Source organism: Plutella xylostella, chromosome 21, assembly GCF_932276165.1.
Source record: "Plutella xylostella chromosome 21, ilPluXylo3.1, whole genome shotgun sequence".
Taxonomy (NCBI): domain Eukaryota; kingdom Metazoa; phylum Arthropoda; class Insecta; order Lepidoptera; family Plutellidae; genus Plutella; species Plutella xylostella.
In genome coordinates this window covers 6,613,303-6,632,425 of record NC_064001.1, presented here as the reverse complement: position 1 = coordinate 6,632,425, position 19,123 = coordinate 6,613,303, and the positions used below count along the sequence as shown (strand labels likewise).

General features: G+C 40.0%; 2 protein-coding genes across 3 annotated transcripts; one reads left to right on the top strand and one right to left on the bottom strand.

Moving 5' to 3' along the window:
* Positions 1 to 9,791: 9,791 nt before the first annotated feature.
* LOC105392859 (cuticle protein 18.6) lies at positions 9,792 to 14,509 on the bottom strand. The gene is made up of 3 exons (XM_048628585.1): positions 14,389 to 14,509; positions 13,826 to 14,239; positions 9,792 to 10,455 (listed from the first exon to the last, which is right to left on the bottom strand). The coding sequence occupies exons 1-3, from the start codon at positions 14,398 to 14,400 to the stop codon at positions 9,892 to 9,894; spliced, it is 990 nt and encodes a 329-aa protein (XP_048484542.1). The 5' UTR covers positions 14,401 to 14,509; the 3' UTR covers positions 9,792 to 9,891.
* On the top strand, positions 12,960 to 18,921 carry LOC105392780 (cuticle protein 18.6). Of its 2 annotated transcripts, none has more exons than XM_038115802.2 (2): positions 12,960 to 13,079; positions 18,087 to 18,921. In XM_038115802.2, the coding sequence occupies exon 2, from the start codon at positions 18,090 to 18,092 to the stop codon at positions 18,846 to 18,848; it is 759 nt and encodes a 252-aa protein (XP_037971730.2). In that variant the 5' UTR covers positions 12,960 to 13,079; positions 18,087 to 18,089; the 3' UTR covers positions 18,849 to 18,921. The 2 variants fall into 2 exon arrangements, with proteins under 2 accessions (XP_037971730.2, XP_037971729.2); XM_038115801.2 differs by lacking the exon at positions 12,960 to 13,079 and adding an exon at positions 17,782 to 17,857.
* Positions 18,922 to 19,123: the final 202 nt, after the last annotated feature.

Genomic DNA, 19,123 nt, shown 5'->3' with positions numbered 1-19,123 from the left:
TTGGATGAAGGTCTCACTTTTAGAGAACATATAAACGTCTTGTCCTCGCGCATTCGGAAGTTAATTGGCATATTCAAAAACATCAGATTTGCAGCCACCCCTAAAGTTATGAAAACTATATACTTTGCACTATGCCAATCACTACTACTATATTGTATTGGTGTGTGGGGTGGTGCAGCGAAGACACACCTTATCAAAATTGAGCGAGCACAGAGGGCAGTCCTTAAGGTTATACACTTCTTGCCTCGCTTAACACCTACTCTGGTGGTTTACCAGAAGTCCGAAGTTTTGACAGTTAGACAGTTGTTCATACAGCACTCGGTACTTCTACAACACAGGCGTGTCAATACATCCAACACAAATAGAGACAGACGTCGTAAAGATATTGTGTCAATAACTGAAAGATGTAGAACGACTTTTGCACAACGTTTTCAGTACTTTTTGTGTAAATTGCTGTATAACAGATTAAATGGAGTTCTTGATATATTTGACACACCGTATCAAGAATGTAGTAGAAGCATCAGGAACTACTTGTTGAAGCTGTCATATGTCGAAACAGAGGAGTTGCTTACCATTACTACTTAGATAGCACAAACACTGTAAATTTGATGAAAGACAGTCGACCACTTTGACATAGAAATTTACACAATCATTCATACTAACAAAACCCATTTACACATTCACACATATACACTTACACACATACATTAACACACATAGGTACACAGTCATTTACACATATACACAACAAAGCATGCTAAATTATTATAAATTTTTTATTTTCTTTTCATTTTTATGTAATTTTATTAAAGGTACCTACCTTAAATATAACCTAACTTTAAAAACAAATTAAGTACATAAACATGTAAAAAACGACTAAATCCTACCTATATTAGAACAATTCCAAGGAGGGCACTGATACCTGTAATACAGATTATATCTAGTACAGGTATTGGAAGTTTTCCATATCTTAGTACATAAGGGTAATAGTAATACTGTAACTTCTATAATGTTGAATCAATATGTACCTTTACTTGAACAATAAAACTATTTTTATTTTTATTTATTTTTATCAATATAGAGAGGGAATGACGAGTGCGCCAAAAAACCAATGCGCCTAAATAAAGGATTTTTTCCTTTCAGCGAAATGTACGCATTCGTCATTACGGCGATGTAAGCATTTAATGAACTTCCCCTTAAGGGTACATTAGTTTTTCCCACCCTGTACAAAAATAGAAATAATAAGGATGGAAAATGGACCTGGATAATCTAACTCAAAATTGGGGTGCACGTAAGCCGAGTTTCGAGTGACGTATCTATCACCTCTTCGTCCCGGTTCTGGCGACGCGGATGTCCACGATGGAAAAAGTAGGAAATGTATGGAAAATTAAAAATGAGTGAAACCTTACAGCACGTTCAGAGCGACGCGAAGCTGTGCGCATCGCGGAGAGCGACGAATCAATCCGCGACGGACGCAATACCTCATCCGTCCGCGTCGCACTGAACCAGGCCCGGTTCAGTGCGACGTCCTCTTTCGTCCGCTACACCACTGACTGGACAAACCCTAGGCTATATCATGTGTTTCTTGTCACCGACACGATAAGAAGAATATCGATAAACAAAACAACAAATCATTTGTTTGCTTTTTGCAAGATTCCCAAAAAAAAAACAGTGAAAAATCTCTGTGCAGTACCTACTTAATGAAGGAACTACCTAATCGTCTTTAGCTTAATAAATGCACCTTTATTCAGGGTCTAATTCTGAATAACTGTAGTACTACTACGTTTGAATATTTTCAAAACTCTAGAAATTCTACTTTTCCATAGAAACGTTTTTGGTCACGTGATTTGAAAGTTTGTATTTTGCGAGTTCATCGTTTTTTACAAGATCCCAAAAGTCGTAGATTACTATCCATTTATCCGTTAACTAACGTAAAACTTATGAAACGTAAAACTGAACGTTCTACGAACTAACAGGCAACTAAAATACGTTAGCGTTTGGTGAAATTCGCTATGCTGGATAAAAGTACCTACAAGCGTGTCACATAATATGTAATTTAAATGCGCTAATTTAATAAGTGCTGAACAATTTACCCTCTGGCCAAAATTATTCAGATCAAAAACCTGTAGGCGATCGGCACGGACTTGTATAAATACAGGCCGTTGTTACTGAATTGTTACAGTCATATCTCGACACATTGTAGCAATGGCAGCTAAGGTAAGCCAGTGCAATAAAAATTGCAATGTACCTAATAGGCGATAGACAAAGACACTCAACTTATGACTTTATACAAAAACTTCGCACCTAAGTATTTACTTATTTTCAATACTAAATATCGCAATTTGTCTGCAAACCCTAACCAATTTTTATAGCAAAGTGTTAATTTTAGAACAAATTTATATTAGAATTCCTATGTCTATTCCAATGTTCTTTTAAGACCCTCCATAGATACACCAAATTCCTAATAAGACAACTTCTTCCAGTTGATGATTGTGTTCGGTTTGGTGGCGGCGGCGGCGGCCGTGCCGCTGGTGCCGGTGGAGCCCGAGGCGCCGGCGCACTACGAGTACTCCTACTCCGTGCAGGACTCGCACTCCGGCGACGTGAAGCAGCAGCAGGAGAGCCGCCAGGGCGACGCCGTGCACGGCTCCTACTCGCTGCTGCAGCCCGACGGCGTGCAGCGCATCGTGGAGTACAGCGCCGACGAGCACAGCGGCTTCGTCGCCAACGTGCGCTACGAGGGACAACCGCAGCAGCCCGCCAAGATCGCCCTCGCCCCCGTCGCCAAATGTTAGTAGGATAAATAAATTATTTTACAATTTCCTAGTTTTTATGATATACATAAGTACCTATAATTAGGTTAATTATTTTCTCCAGAGAAGTACACATAATCAGTCATCTACCAATACCAATGACTACTTATCAATATATCCCTCAGTCAGTCAACCCTTTTCGGTTTACTTTTACGTTTTTTTATCCATTGATTATAGTTATCGAAGGATGTTCCATAGAGATTCCATATGGATTCTGAATTTACTACGTATAGGACACCTTTCATGTACCTACGTAGCCCTAAAAAGGAGAATTGTCTTTTTAAAAGAACTACTCTATCTATATATTTAATGTTATCAAAATCTGTTATTTGTGGTTTCAGTTGCTTATTAGATATAGGCTTTTGCATAATATTTGTAGAGCTGATAGGATTTAATATTGAACTACGTACTAAGATCCTTTATCCCTTATTCTTAAGATACAAGGGTTAGGCATCCATATTGCCCAATCTTCTGTTTTACGCTGCACAAAGATGCACTTTGTGCAATTAGTTCCAGAACAGAAAGAAGAATAGTAATTCTATAAATGATATCCACTTAAACTTGTAAAAAGCTCTTCCAAGCACACAAAACTAGTGAAAGAGGCATTAGCCCCACTAGGGGTTATTGCGCCTAAAAATCCCATTTTTTGTAGAAACGTCGTTTACACGTAGAAGATATTTAAAATTCTACAAAATTGCATCAAAATATGAAATTAGATAAAATTTCCTAATATGTATCACAAGTTATAGCTTAATAGGGCGTATAGTCTGTTTGTTATGATCAAATGAATATGAAAGTCAAAGTATTGTGGCGCAATGGCCCCGGTTGACCTTACTTGAAATGTTTTTATTTTTATAAAATTACTAACGCATAGAAAAAATCTGAGATTTTTTTAGGAAAATACGGAGGGTTATTCCTATCATCAGAAAAATTATGAGCGTTGTCGATTTTTTTCGGACATTACCCATTAACGCTCTGCATGAGTAGATTAGCTGTCGCTGTCATAACTAAATAAATTTCAGTAAATGTCTTGTCTATCGATTTTCTTCTTATAGTGTCAATAAACACAAAATTGTAAAATTATAGTCTAGGGTTTGTCACCGTAATGCCGGACGAATGAGGAAATGAAATATAATAAATAAATAAATTTTCATATTTCTATTACGTCTACTATTTTTGTTTGTGGATATAATACAGGGTGGAAAAACGAATGTACCCTGGAGGGGAAAGGAAACATTTTTGCTGAAAGGAAACATTCCCTTAGGTATTTTATCTGTGAAAGGAAAAAAACTGCATCCAAGCCTTTAAACATGTTTTTATGGTAAGTATCAAACTTATATAAGTATAAACCAGAAAAATAAACATTTTGATTGTTTCTATTCTTTTCTATTCTCTGTTGGGGTGTAAGTACCTGCACCTGGCTCTCTCGAATGGAACCTTTGTGCATATATCCTAGGTCTAAACTGCTTTCCTAAGCTAGGACCATTTCCCACCACTCTGGCCCACTGCGGCTTGGTGGGTTCTCATATTATTATCTAGATGTGCTAACTCTAAATATGCAGAATTCCTTACGATGTTTTCTTTCACCGTAAGAGAGATGGTACCTATACAATGTACTTTAATTCAAAGAACTCAGTAGCACTTGTCATATGATCTTAGCTTAACTTAACTTAGCTACCACCGCTTTGATATTAATCGTTTAAAAGTATATATTTTAGGAGAATTTTCTTTCTGAATAATAATGATCATAACTTATTTAGTTATTTTATTTATGTATTGTAAGTTCGAGACCAGTTTGAGTAACTTTGTTACTTTAAAAAATAAAGGAATGTTTCCTTCTATCAACATAAGCGATATATGTGAAGGATTGGTACTTCCCCACCATGACCCATTCGTAATATTCGCATGCTTTGCAAAGAAAAATACCATAGCTTATGCGTTGGTAGTGAAATTGCGAGCTTAAATAAGGACCAAATAAAATCCTGGCAGTGCCCGTCATGTGCTAGTAAACGTCCAAAAGGAGATAACTCAAATACTCCAGTCCGCACCGCTACCAATGAAAAGGTTACAGTTCGCAAACAGAGGGGTAATAACATCGCTCCCACCGCGGCCGCCTCTGCCGCCCCCAACTGCGCTGTCTCCGCCGTTGCTGGGCCTACTTGCAACCTATGTATGACAAAGGAGGAGCTAACAGCTATTATCAGAAAAGAGCTGCAAGACTCGCTGTGCGTACAAATTAAAACTTCAATAAAGGACTGCATAGCGACCCAACTTCGTGAAATTACATCAGAAATGAACGACATTAAGGAGTCTATTAAGTTCTCGTCCGACAAGTTTGAGGAGTTCAAGTCGGAGGTAATATCGTTCAAAAAAAACGTGCAAATCATTCAGAAAGAGAACGAGAACCTTCGTTGTACGGTATCTTCCCTCCAGCAGCGCGTAAACCAGCTGGAACAACTTTCCCGTGCGTCTAACCTAGAAATTCAGTGCGTTCCCGAGTTCAAAGCGGAGAATCCTTCAAACATAGTCCAACAACTGAGTAAAGTCATCGACTGTGAGGTCCAGGACAAAGATTTAGTTTTCTGTTCTCGAATTGCAAAAGCTAACCCCCAGAGCTCCCGCCCCCGCTCCCTTCTAGTAAAGTTCCAGAACCAACGGCAAAGAGATGCCTATCTTACGGCTGCCACCAAGTTTAACAAAGAACATCCCACAGATAAGTTGAATACTAGCCATCTAGGCATCGCGAACGAAAAGAATACAGCTGTCTACGTGGTGGAGCACCTAACTCCCGAAATTAAGTCCCTACACGCTGCTACCCGGCAAAAGGCAAGAGAAATCGGATATAAATTTAGTTGGGTACGAAATGGACGAGTGTTTATAAGAAAGAATGAATCCTCAGAATATATCTACGTTCGTGATGCGGATGTTTTAAAAACACTTGGTAACTAACTAAATGTAACTACGAACAAACTTTAAAGTAGATAAATAGGCTTGTACAAGAAAACCAAATTCACTTCTTTTCATATGAGTATATTATTAACATCACTATTCATGTTCGATAATTATAGTGTAACATTTAATGATTATTATGTTTATTATGAGTATGAGTCAATCATTCGTCTGAGTGTGCTGACTGACCTGTTTATTTTATTGGACACTATTCTTCATAATAATATAGTGCCTATTATGTACTTTTTATCTTACCATTGTATAACATATCCTGCTGAATGTTTTCTGTATTTTTATAGATGTGTAGTGCCTGACGTCATTAAATATTTAGTGGTAGAATATACGCTCTCGTTTAAACAATGTTTGTCATGCTTGCAAAACATTAAATACCTAGTAAGCTTTATCCTGAGAAATATACTGTGTCACTTGAACAGCCTGAAATACTATCTGTACTACACTGTTTCTGAGGTTTACAAGTATCATACATATTTAAACATGTAATAATAAATAAGTTATCTACATCACATCTACACGGTCACACCTATACACTTTACACATACATGCTAGTTATATAAAATTCATACCGCACCTATACATAAATATACGCTTATATTATTGCTGATTGCTGTACCAAGTTACATATTTTATTTGCTTATTAATCATTTAAATACTTATAACCAAATGTAATTAATGGGTAATAAAAAAAAAGATTTATATCTAAAGCTGGGTTTACTGAATATAAGATCTCTAAATACAGGACGAGACGAACTAATTGCTACTGTTATAAAGCTAAAACCTGACATATTGGCCTTGAATGAGACCTGGACAAAGCAAGGACAAGAAAGGTATGCTCCCAAGGTACCGGGGTACTCTCTAAAGAACACTCCTCGTCCACACGACAGAACCGGTGGGGGTGTGGGCTTTTTAATTCGTAGAGGACTACGAGTTAGAATCAAGCCGCACCCACCCTCTGAACTCGAGCAGATGTGGCTGGAGCTGACTGTACCCGGCGTAGGGAAGGTAGTAGTTGGAACCGCGTACCGACCGGACTCCGGTCTATCGCCCGGTTACGCAATCGACGCCTTAAGCGAATCAATTAGTATATTTGCCTATAGTAGCGTAATTTTTGTTCTGACAGACTTTAATGTAGACCTACTCAAAACTAATGTAGGCTCCGCCCCAGAATTATTGTCTTTTCTCAGCCAACAAGGCCTCCATCAGTTAGTTCGAGAACCAACAAGAATAAAAAATGGCACAGCTACATTATTGGATCTACTAATCACTGACACCCCAGATGTATGTAAGTCGATTAATGTCTTTCACAATCCAATTCTGAGCGACCATGGTCTTGTTCTAGGAGATTTCTTTATAAAAAAACCACCCGTTTTGCCACGTTTTACCTGGACTCGCAGCCTTCACAATATAGATGAAGATTCATTTAAACATGACTTAAAAGTACTGCCCTGGGCTGATGTGTACAGTATATCAGATGTAAACCAAATGGTTGTCCGGTTTAATGATCTCCTTATCTCACTATTTGACGTGCATGCACCACTGTGTAAAATTAAACTGAGAGAGAACCCGTCTCCTTGGCTGACAGACACAGTAAGGACAATGATGTCGCTACGGGATAAGGCACTACATCGAGCACATACAACAAAGCTAGATGTCCACTATAGGTACTATAAAGACCTCAAAAATTTTGCAACTAATGCTATTAAAAGGGAAAAAGAAGCATTCTTCACACACTACGTAAATAATAATAAAAACAAGCCAACAGAGATGTGGAAGTACCTGAAAAAAACATCTGTTTTAGGAAATAAAAATACAGATAGTCTCCCACAGCACTTAAATGATCCTGATAAAATTAATAACTTCTTTCTTGATGTTCCTGGGGACGATAACATTAATCCTGAATTAATTAACTTCTATAAAAAAAATAAACATAGTTCGGGAGTATTCTGTATGGAAACTCTCAGTCAAGCTCAAATTCAAAAAATTCTTAACTCAATAGGAACAAATGCAGCTGGTTACGATACCATAACAGTAAAGATGATTAGGATGACCCTAGACGTGACCCTTCCAATAATTACTTTTATCATTAATAGCTCATTAACGCAAAGTATTTTCCCATCCCCCTGGAAACAAGCAAAGGTGAAACCGCTACCGAAGTGTACGACTGTTGAAGAATATAAAGACCTTCGCGCCATAAGTATTCTACCAGTTTTATCGAAAGTCATAGAGAGAGTTGTCTGTTCTCAACTAACTAAATATGTAGAAAGAGAATCAATTCTCCCGGATATCCAATCTGGCTTCCGTAGCCAACACGGAACTGCTACATCTTTGGCTCATGTAACGGACGACATTTTGGCCGCATCAGACGCGGGTGAGGGTGCTGTTCTGGTACTTCTAGACTTCTCTCGTGCTTTCGACTGCATCAGTACCCGACTGCTTCTGGCCAAAATGTCATACTACGGAATTTCTGAGAGCGCGTGCGAATGGTTTCACTCTTTTCTAACAGAAAGATGCCAATATGTTGATATAGAGGATGATCAAGGTAATCACAAGGAATCGCAGTTAAAATCCATCACGCGAGGCTGCCCACAAGGTTCAATCCTCAGCCCTCTTATGTTTATCCTTTACACAGCCGATCTTCCAACAAACCTGTCAAACTGTAAAATACATCTATATGCAGATGACACGCAGCTATACCACTCATTTAAGCACAATTTGACAGACACTGCAGTGCAACATATAAACGAAGACCTGGATAAGATATACGCATGGGCTAAAAGAAATGCTCTGGTACTCAATCCAACAAAATCCAAATATATGATTCTAGGAACAAAGAGACAATGCGAACAGATATCAGAGCATTCACCTTGTATCAAAATCAACAAAGAAATGGTCGAAAGAGTCAAGACAGCTAGAAATCTTGGCTTATTGATTGATGAGGAAATGCGTTTTGAAGAGCATATAAATTCAAAAATTAGAACTGCATTTTTTCGTCTGAAGATTTTGTACGGCATCAGAAAGTTTTTAAAGGAGGACATAAGAGTTATACTTACAGAGTCCCTGGTTTTATCTATTTTTAATTACTGTGATACTGTCTATGGTCCGAGACTATTCGATAAAACTAGTCGCGCTATTCAGCGGGTACAGAATGCTTGCACTCGTTTTTGCTTCGGAATACCTAAACGCTCTCACATAACTCCATACTTAAACGAGAACCAAATACTGAAAATGGAAGGACGGAGATTGTTACACCTCGCTGGGCTTATCTATAAGGTAGTTCACACAGGGAGACCCCGATATCTGCATGACAAGATAAAATGGCTGGGAAATGCACATAATATCTTCACCAGAAGCAAACTATCACGTAGAATGGAGATTCCTAAACATAAAACAGCTAACTTTAAAGGAAGTTTCAAATATGCAGCGTCAAAAATATGGAATGATTTACCACCACCATTGCATGAATTTATGTCCTATCTATCTTTTAAAATAAAATTGAAAAAAATATTATTAGAAAAACAATTATCTGCGTCTAAGGAAATTTACAAGCATAAACATAAAAATAAGTCTGCATAATATAATATATTATTACATATAATCATACCAAAGCACACATTCTCACAACACACACGCATACATACATACATTCACACTGACACACACCACTCACATATAATGTTATATTTATTTAGTTAACACAACACCCAGGGACGTGCTGAAAAACAGCGCTGTCACAAAACATCTGTTTACGGCAGCAAATGCTGAGCATGGCACCTTTTGCCGAAAGTCTGTATTTACATATAGGAATAATTATGTTTTGAAATAGGATTAGTACTTAGTGTTTCTTTCCGCATGTTTGCAAATGTTTCGGCAATAAATATTATTTTCTTTCTTTCTTTCTTTCTTTCTAATATGCATTCTGTATATTGAGTCTTTGGGATAGATTTATTCCTCATCTCTGGTGAAAAGAATAATCCTATATAGGTACTCAGGTATATAATATAAACTTGCAAATATATTTTAAATTGTAAAATAATTTATTATTTATCCTACTAACATTTAAATAAATATCAACATTGGTATGTCATCGGGATCCAGACGGAGCAGTCCGGACTCAGTGGTGGTAGGAGACGGCGGGAGAGGAGAAGGTGAAGTGGGCGGCGGCGGGCTGAGCGTACGCCAGCTTGGCGACGGGCGCCACCAGCTTGGCGGGGGCGGCGTAGTACTGCGGGGCGGGGGCGGCGTAGTACTGCGGGGCGGGCGCGTAGTGCACGGGGGCGGAGTACGCCACCTTGGCGACGGGAGCAGCGTAGGCGATCTTTGCGACGGGAGCGGCGTAGGCGATCTTAGCGACAGGGGCGGCGTAGGCGACCTTGGCGACGGGGGCGAGGGCGATCTTGGCGGGCTGCTGCGGGTGTCCCTCGTAGCGCACGTTGGCGACGAAGCCGCTGTGCTCGTCGGCGCTGTATTCCACGATGCGCTGCACGCCGTCGGGCTGCAGCAGCGAGTAGGAGCCGTGCACGGCGTCGCCCTGGCGGCTCTCCTGCTGCTGCTTCACGTCGCCGGAGTGCGAGTCCTGCACGGAGTAGGAGTACTCGTAGTGCGCCGGCGCCTCGGGCTCCACCGGCACCAGCGGCACGGCCGCCGCCGCCGCCACCAAACCGAATACGATCATCAACTGGAAGAGGTTGTCTTATTAGGAATTGGTGGATCTATGGAGGGTTTTAAAATGACATTGGAATAGACATAGGAATTTCCAATTTATATTAGAAATTCCTATGTCTAAAATTAACACTTTCCTAGAAAAATTGGGTACGGTTTGCAGACGAATTGCGATAGTGCAAAGTGTTAATTTAGTATTGAAAATACAAAATACTTAACTACTTAGGTGCGAAGTTTTTTATGAGTATTAGGTACTTATCGATGAAAATTAAGTAACTATAGTACATTGCAATTTTTAATGCACTGGCTTACCTTAGCTGCCATTGCTACAATGTGTCGAGATATGACTGTAACAATTCAGTGACAACAGCCTGTATTTATAGGTACAAGTCCGTGTCGATCGCTTACAGGTTTTTGATCTGAATCATTTTGGCCAGAGGGTAAATTGTTCAGCACTTATTAAATTAGCGCATAAATTACATGTGTGACATGCTTGTAGGTACTTTTATCTAGCCCACCGAATTTCACCAAACGCGAACGTATTTTAGTTGCCTGTTAAACATCTGTCTTTCAGTTACGTTTTTAAGTTTTACGTTAGTTAAGGGATAAATGGCTAGTAATTTTTTCATAAAATCTTCTAAGTACTTTTGAGATTTCGTGAAAAACGTTGAACTCCCAAAATACAAACTTTCAAGTCAAATGACCAAAAAAGTATCTATGGAAAAGTAGAATCGCTACAGTTTCTATTTTCAAACGTAGTAGTACAAAAGTTATTTAGTATTACACCCTGAGTCAGCGCTTTTCGGTTTTCTGTTATGTTTATTAACATCCTTAGGTACCTATGACCTATCGATTAGAAATTTAGTACCTACAGAGCACCTCTGATGTACCAAACCCTAAATAGGAGCATTGACCATTAAAAGCTCTTGTATTATACATAGCAAGTTTGTAATATACTTAGCAAGTTTTATCAAAATCAGTTAAGTGGTTTAAATATCTTATTAGATAGATAGTTACTTTGGCATAATACACTCAGTGAAAAAGTTCCAGTGAGAGAAGCACCAAAAAATTCTTAAAAAGGAAATGGCTAGCTTAATGTCGCCTTCGAAATTTTGAAGAGTACATTTTACAGAGCATCAGAATATTACTAACTGAAATCGATAATAAGTATTTTGTTATTTATTTTATTCAATGTTTTTAAATAATGGGGTTGTTTGGTATCAGTATTTTGTGAGTGGAACTTTTTAGTTACCCGTGAGTATGTTAGTGCCTACATAATAATATGAAAAGAAATTAACCGGATCTATTCTATTCTCTGTGGGGGTGTAAGTACCTGCACCTGGCTCTCTCGAATGGAACCTTTGTGCATATCCCCAAGGTCTAAACTGCCTTCCTAAGCTTGGACCATTTCCCACCACGCTGGTCCACTGCGGGTTGGTGGGTTCACATATCTAGATGTGCAAAATCTAGATATGCAGGTTTCCTCACGATGTTTTCCTTCACCGTAAGAGCGATGGAATACATTATACTTAAGTTAAAAACTCATTGGTACATGTCAGCGCCGGGATTCGAACCCGCATCTCTTGTGTGAGAAGCAGGCGCTTACCCGACTGGCACCGCTCCGCTTAACCGTTTATCTGTGAGTACCCGTAATAAGGTATTATAAGTGGCCCAATCTTTCCTTTTTTACCATGTATAAAGGTGCACTTATTAAGCTAAAGACGATTAGTTCCAGAGAATCATTGAGAATATCTTGCTCTTATAAAACTTTATTAAGTTGGTATTGCACAGAGATTTTTGCTTTTTTTTCACTCTGCTCGAGTAGATTAGCTGTCGATTTCAATATGTCAAAATCAAAAAAATCAAAATCAAAAATATTTAAACACCTATGAATTTAAATGAGTAAGTACAATATTATGAAATTAAATTGGAAGTGTGTGAGTTAGTAAATTTACGAGTTTTGGTGGCTTCCACACTAGGCTCGGCCTGTGTCGTGGATGCCGGTGTACCGGTTATAAAAGGTATAATATTAACAAAGAAGGTAGGTAGCACTTACAGTAAAAACAAATGTAAACGTGTCTTTACCAATACCATTTAAGTAAGTAGTTTTGATTAGACATTTAGTAGTAGTAGATATTTTACTTATGTCTGATTTTTCAATGGTCAGATAAACGTTATCTGAGGAATAAAATGGTTGCTGTCACTGTCTTACAAACATTCATTCGCGACAGCGTCAGAATTATTGCTCAGATAACCCTTATCGGGCCATTGAAAACCAGCCCTTATAAATTAATGTACCTAATTCTAACCTACTTAACATTACTTCGCTACCATTATTTATCAGCGTAACTATTATTTATGATTGGATTCTATCAGTGGAATCTTGTAAAAAGCCTTTTACAGTTCATTGTTATGTTATAAAATTGATTTCCTGAAACAAAATAAATGCTTAGTTATTTTGTCTATCGATATTATTCTTATCGTGTCTCGGTAAAAATAAACACAATTTTTTGATATAGTTTAGGAGTTGTCCAGTCAGTGGTGTACCGGACGAAAGAGGACGCGGACGGATGAGATATTGCGTCCGTCGCGGATTGATTCGTCGCTCTCCGCGATGCTTCGCGTCGCTCTGAACGTGATGTAAGGTTTCACTCATTTTTCATTTTCCATGCATTTGATACATTTGGTGGACCCCAACACAAGCAAGCTTCATTGGAAGGAGACCCGTGCCCCAGCAGTGGGGGCGTGATGGGTCGTGATGATGATGATGATTGATACATTTTCCATCGTAGACATCCGCGTCGCACTGAACCGGGCAGAAGAGGTGATAGGTACGTACGTCACTCGAAACTTTGTTTACGTGCATCCCAATTTTTGAGTTAGTTTATCCAGGTCCATCCATTTTACATTCTTATTATTTCTATTTTTGTACAGGATGGAAAAAATTAATGTACCCTGAAGGGGAAGTTCATTAAATGCTTATATCGCTAATTTTGCTGACAGGAAACATTCCTTTATTTAGGCGTATTTGTTTTTTGGCCCATTCGTCATTTCCACTCTCTATATTGATAGTCTTTGAGAGATGACTAAACGATAAACATATAGGTATTAGGTATATAATAAAAACTAGGAAATATATTTTAAATTGTAAAATAATTTATTATCCTACTAACATTTAAATAAATATCAACATTGGTATTGGTGTGTCATCGGGATCCAGACGGCGCAGTCCGGACTCAGTGGTGGTAGGAGACGGCGGGCGAGGAGAAGGTGAAGTGGGCGGCGGCGGGCTGAGCGTACGCCAGCTTGGCGACGGGCGCCACCAGCTTGGCGGGGGCGGCGTAGTACTGCGGGGCGGGGGCGGCGTAGTACTGCGGGGCGGGCGCGTAGTGCACGGGGGCGGAGTACGCCACCTTGGCGACGGGAGCGGCGTAGGCGATCTTGGCGACGGGAGCGGCGTAGGCGATCTTAGCGACAGGGGCGGCGTAGGCGACCTTGGCGACGGGGGCGAGGGCGATCTTGGCGGGCTGCTGCGGGTGTCCCTCGTAGCGCACGTTGGCGACGAAGCCGCTGTGCTCGTCGGCGCTGTACTCCACGATGCGCTGCACGCCGTCGGGCTGCAGCAGCGAGTAGGAGCCGTGCACGGCGTCGCCCTGGCGGCTCTCCTGCTGCTGCTTCACGTCGCCGGAGTGCGAGTCCTGCACGGAGTAGGAGTACTCGTAGTGCGCCGGCGCCTCGGGCTCCACCGGCACCAGCGGCACGGCCGCCGCCGCCGCCACCAAACCGAATACGATCATCAACTGTAAATGAAGACAAGCACCGGTGAGCAAAAAACCTATGAATAAAAATTAAGAATTGAAGGAGGTTGTTCTGTAAAGTGCTGTAAGATGCTATTTCTGGATTTATCAGTCATATTTAATATTCGTGCTTTTGTCCTGCCCAAGCTTACCTTAGCTGCCATTGTTGAGTATCTTAATTGGACTGTGACACTTGGTGACCCGCAGCCGTTTTTATAGTAACTCAATCGCCTGCAGCTGAGTTTACCGCGGTGACAGATCGCAACCTGACCGGTACAGTCGGCTAATTATTCAACTGAATGAATGAATGAAAGAGACCTTCAGTTGGCGCGTGCTACCTGCCTAAAAGGCTAAACTGCAACGCACACAATCCTTATAGCTTTGAAATAAGAGCTTAATAATGTCGTATTGTACCTATGATATCAATATTATGAATTGATTTATATGTTGAAGATTAGCACCTCACGATTGACCCCACGTGTCATAATGTAAAGCTGCATGACAATGCTATAGATCTGAAGGTCAACAATGGTTAATGATGGAGATTGATATCGAAATTCAATTTGTACAATTTCTCAGGATCAGGAGATAGGCAATGGCAGTTTTTTTACTTTCTAAAATTAAAACTAAAGGGCTGTACCTAATAGGTAAATATGATGCGTTTGAGTACTCGGGGACTAATTTAACTTAATTAATAATTTTATACCTACATACATACTTAATTATCTTCTTCTCTATCCCTTTGAGTGTCAAACAAACACTAGGTAGATCTGGATTAAAGTAGAGTTTGACACTGCAGCGAAAGGATTAGTCAGATTAGCGATACCGATACCTCTCTCGGGAAGGCTGTGAAAAGCATAATCTTACGAAATTAACTTAACTATTTCATTGTACTTAGCTAATTTCTTTATTCATACACTACTTAGGTACTTACACATGTTACCATTATACATAGATCCCTACACCATTGCACCAATAAGTGAAAGTCAGGCCAAGATAAATCAGCGATGTCGTTGTCAAATATAGATTAAAAGTAGTTTGGTCGCGATCATTATTGACCGCGGCCTTGACCGGGTATGTAGCGACAAACAGGTTGTATTATTATAAATAATTATACTCGTATGTGTAACACGCATGCCAGACCACCAGACGTTGGAATTTTAAGAGACAGTCGAAGTGATGCAAGGCCGAAGGGAAAGCAGAATGCAATTGGCGAGGATTGAATCTGGAATATCTCCTCTGAAGGGTTTTAAATAAAGAATAGGGGTCATTCTGAATCACTTTTGTAAATTCGAGAAAAAAAAACATTGGTTATACTTATACGTAACTTTTTATGAATTTGAAATACTGTTGAGCAAAAGTTGTTCAAAATGACCCCCTGTGGAATCACACCCTTACGGGCTTTTGTAAGCCCCTGTATAAGTGTAGTTACTTCATTATTTATTCAATAATATTTTAAAGATAATTTTAGGTAATTGTTTATCTAAAAATATACCAGTAGAGTTTTAAGCTGTCGGAATGTGGTTGATTATAAACCTAAATTCATCTAACTTTAGCCCTATAGGTCTCGTAATAAAGAACGATTACTTGCCTATATATAGCAAGGTGTGAAGTTAGAACTTCACACTGCGTCATACCCATATCTGTTTAACTTATACAGCACTAACTGTACCTATGGGTAAAGGAACTAAAAATTTAAACCTAATTTGAAAATACCCAAAAAACTAATAGAAAAATGTACAGCTAAGGAGGCCTTGTAGGAATTAAGCAAATCAGTATCAAACTTGAGCAATTAAATTAAAAACTAGGACACCAATCAATACACAAGTAATACTGTAATGTACAACTGCCACATAACCTGTTCTAAACAAATCGATTTACACTAAGCAGTCAAAACTTTGTCCAGGGACAAATAGACGATATATTTTAAGTAAGTACCTATTGATGAAATATCTGATCGTAGCTATGTATGTAGCAAAAAATATATAACATAGTAGGTACACAACATAGTAGTAGTCTTATTTTATGTCAAGAACCCAATAGTACTTATCTATGCATCTATACTTAGTACGTATGAATGAATTAAAACATCCTTTAAAAGCGGACATGTAAACATTAGTTTAATTCAATATCATTTCTTATCTTTAATTGAGATTAATTGGTAACTAATGCCCATAAACACCTCGAAATGTCGTTAAAATTTGACTCTTATGTAGGTTGGTTTGAGCTCGGTGTAAAGTCCGAAAAATTGACCCTTGACTAGACTGCTTTTCGGGTCTCCATAATTGTATTTCTTACGCCTTCCGTAAGAATTAAAGTTACTGTACGTATGTGACCTACTGATATTTTTGGACAAATCAAAGGTTATTTTACTTCTTTGAAGTGGAAACCAGTTCAATAAAGTTAATCATTCTTATGTGTAACAATTTTTCAAGGTCTGATTACCTTAAAGTACATTGTTGTACTTGATAAGATAATTACGTACATAAGTAAGAAAAATTACAATATTACTTATGATAACAAAGAAAGCTTAGCTCTTAGCTTTAGTTCCGTGTCCACCTAAACAAGTTAATTAAAGAAAAAAATATTAAGTACCTACACATATTATTTATTATGTAGGCACTTGAACCATTTTATAATGAATGAAGAATACCTTGAGCCACTTTTTGAAGAAAATATGCTACCTTATTATACCTACGTAGGCAAAAAAATAAGTGTTTTCCCAGAAACACTCATCATAAAATTCGTCTCAGAACTACCAGCAGCAGCATGGGTACTTTTGTCGTGTAAGCTACCTAGTACCTAGGTATGTACTTATGTATGAAACCAAAGAACACTATATTCTGAACTTACATTTATATACCTACAGCTCAGCTATGAGGTCATAAATTATGATTCAATAATAATCACAATGCATGTTGCAATTTCCGTAACAATTTCATTAGCAGTCATTAGCCAACAGAAGCTAATCTCATGTTACTAAACACTTGCAGATCAAAAGTATGCAAAAGAAAGAACAAAGTGTAAGAATGAAGCTTTATCACATAATGCAGGTGATAATGAGGCTACAACAAGATCGTTTTGATCAGAACTTGCGTACGAGACGACTTCAACGCCCGACATATTGGGAGGCCACGCAGAACTTTCACCAGCGGACATGGAAGCTTTTTTAACCACGATCTAAATTTATGAAAGGTTTGCATTCGTTTCATGTGAAGATTACTTACACTTAATTATAAAGCTTCCACTACGGAATTCTAATAATAATAAAAAGTTATAATATTAATACTTACCGATGTAATTTTTACAAAGTACTAATCTTTAAGATATAAGAACACAAATTAGTGCTGTCGTAAATAATGTTTTGAGACATAATTCTTAATTTTAGCAATTAAATGAATAATTAGCAAGTAGATCGAGTCTCACGCGTATATCCGCTATATCCGAGGTGCCATGGCCGTGGTCTTGCATAATACTGGTCCAGTTTTGGGCTACAGCGCCGGCGGCGGCTCGCCTCGTCCACTGTTTGAGTATAAAAGCTTTTTGGAACTCGGTATCAGCACACAACACTACCAAGTTACAAACAGTAACAATCTCAAAAAAACCAACATGGCAGCTAAAGTGAGTAGCCGAAAAAAGTGAATCAATATTTTAACTATTGCAATCTTATTGCAGTCAAGTGCATTTCATAATTACTGTGGATGCAGCAGTGGTCTCTACTTGTGATTAATCATAATTCATTCAAATTAAATCAGCTTGATTCTGCAGCTAGTTATCTGCTAGATATTGTCGAGTGATATCCGTTCTCGTACTCCACTTCCAGAAACTAATAAGTTCATTTCCTCCACAGTTCATGACCTTCGCTTGCTTGGTGGCAGCGGCCGCGGCCGTCCACGTGCCCGTGACCAAGGTGGCCTACGCGCCCGCCCAGGTCCAGTACGCCGCCGCCCCCGTGCACTACTCCGCCGCCCCCGTCCAGTACGCGTCCGCCCCCGTCCACTACGCCGCCCCCGTCGCCTACTCGCACGCTCCCGTCGCTAAGCTAGCGTACGCCGAGCCCGAGGCCCCCGCTCACTACGACTACGAGTACTCCGTCCAGGACTCGCACACCGGCGACGTGAAGCAGCAGAAGGAGAGCCGCCAGGGAGACGCCGTCCACGGCTCATACTCGCTGGTGCAGCCCGACGGTGTCCAGCGCATCGTGGAGTACACCTCCGACAAGGAGCACGGCTTCAACGCCATCGTCCGCTACGAGGGCCAGCCCAAGGCCTACGTCGCCCCCGCTCAGGTCGCTAAGGTCGCCTACGCGCCCGCCCAGGTCCAGTACGCCGCTGCTCCCGTCCACTACGCCGCTGCCCCCGTCGCTAAGGTCGCTTACGCGCCCGCTCAGGTCCAGTACCACGCCGCTCCCGTCGCCAAGGTCGCCTACGCGCCCGCCCAGGTCCAGTACCACGCTGCCCCGGTCGCTAAGGTCGCCTACGCGCCCGCCCAAGTGCAGTACCACGCCGCGCCCGTCGCCAAGCTCGCCTACGCCGCCGCCCCGGCCCAGGTCTACACCCAGAACCTCGGACACGTCTCCTACTCCTCCCCGTCCGTCTCCTACCACCACTAGATGCCATGTTGTTAATATTTAATACCTATTTATTATGTTAAATAAAAACATACAGTCATTTGAATTATAAATATTACTGCCTTTACTTTTCCCCTCAGTATAAAAATAAGTATTAGAGAAAAGAATCGAGTAAGGAAGGAGGCGTCAAAACGGCTGTATCCGATATCAAAACGCTCCAAACGAAGTTAGTTGGTAGCGCGCGGGTAGTGTTGGGGAATCAATTGAATTAGTTTAGCATTATGAGGCGAGAAGCTCTCGAGTTACGCATCACGTCG

What these genes read in the sequence shown, in the direction of transcription:
- LOC105392859 (XM_048628585.1), bottom strand. An exon ending in ACTCCGCCCCCGTGCACTAC is followed by an intron (nt 10,456 to 13,825) that starts GCGCCCGCCCCG and finishes AACCTCTTCCAG; the next exon opens with TTGATGATCGTATTCGGTTT.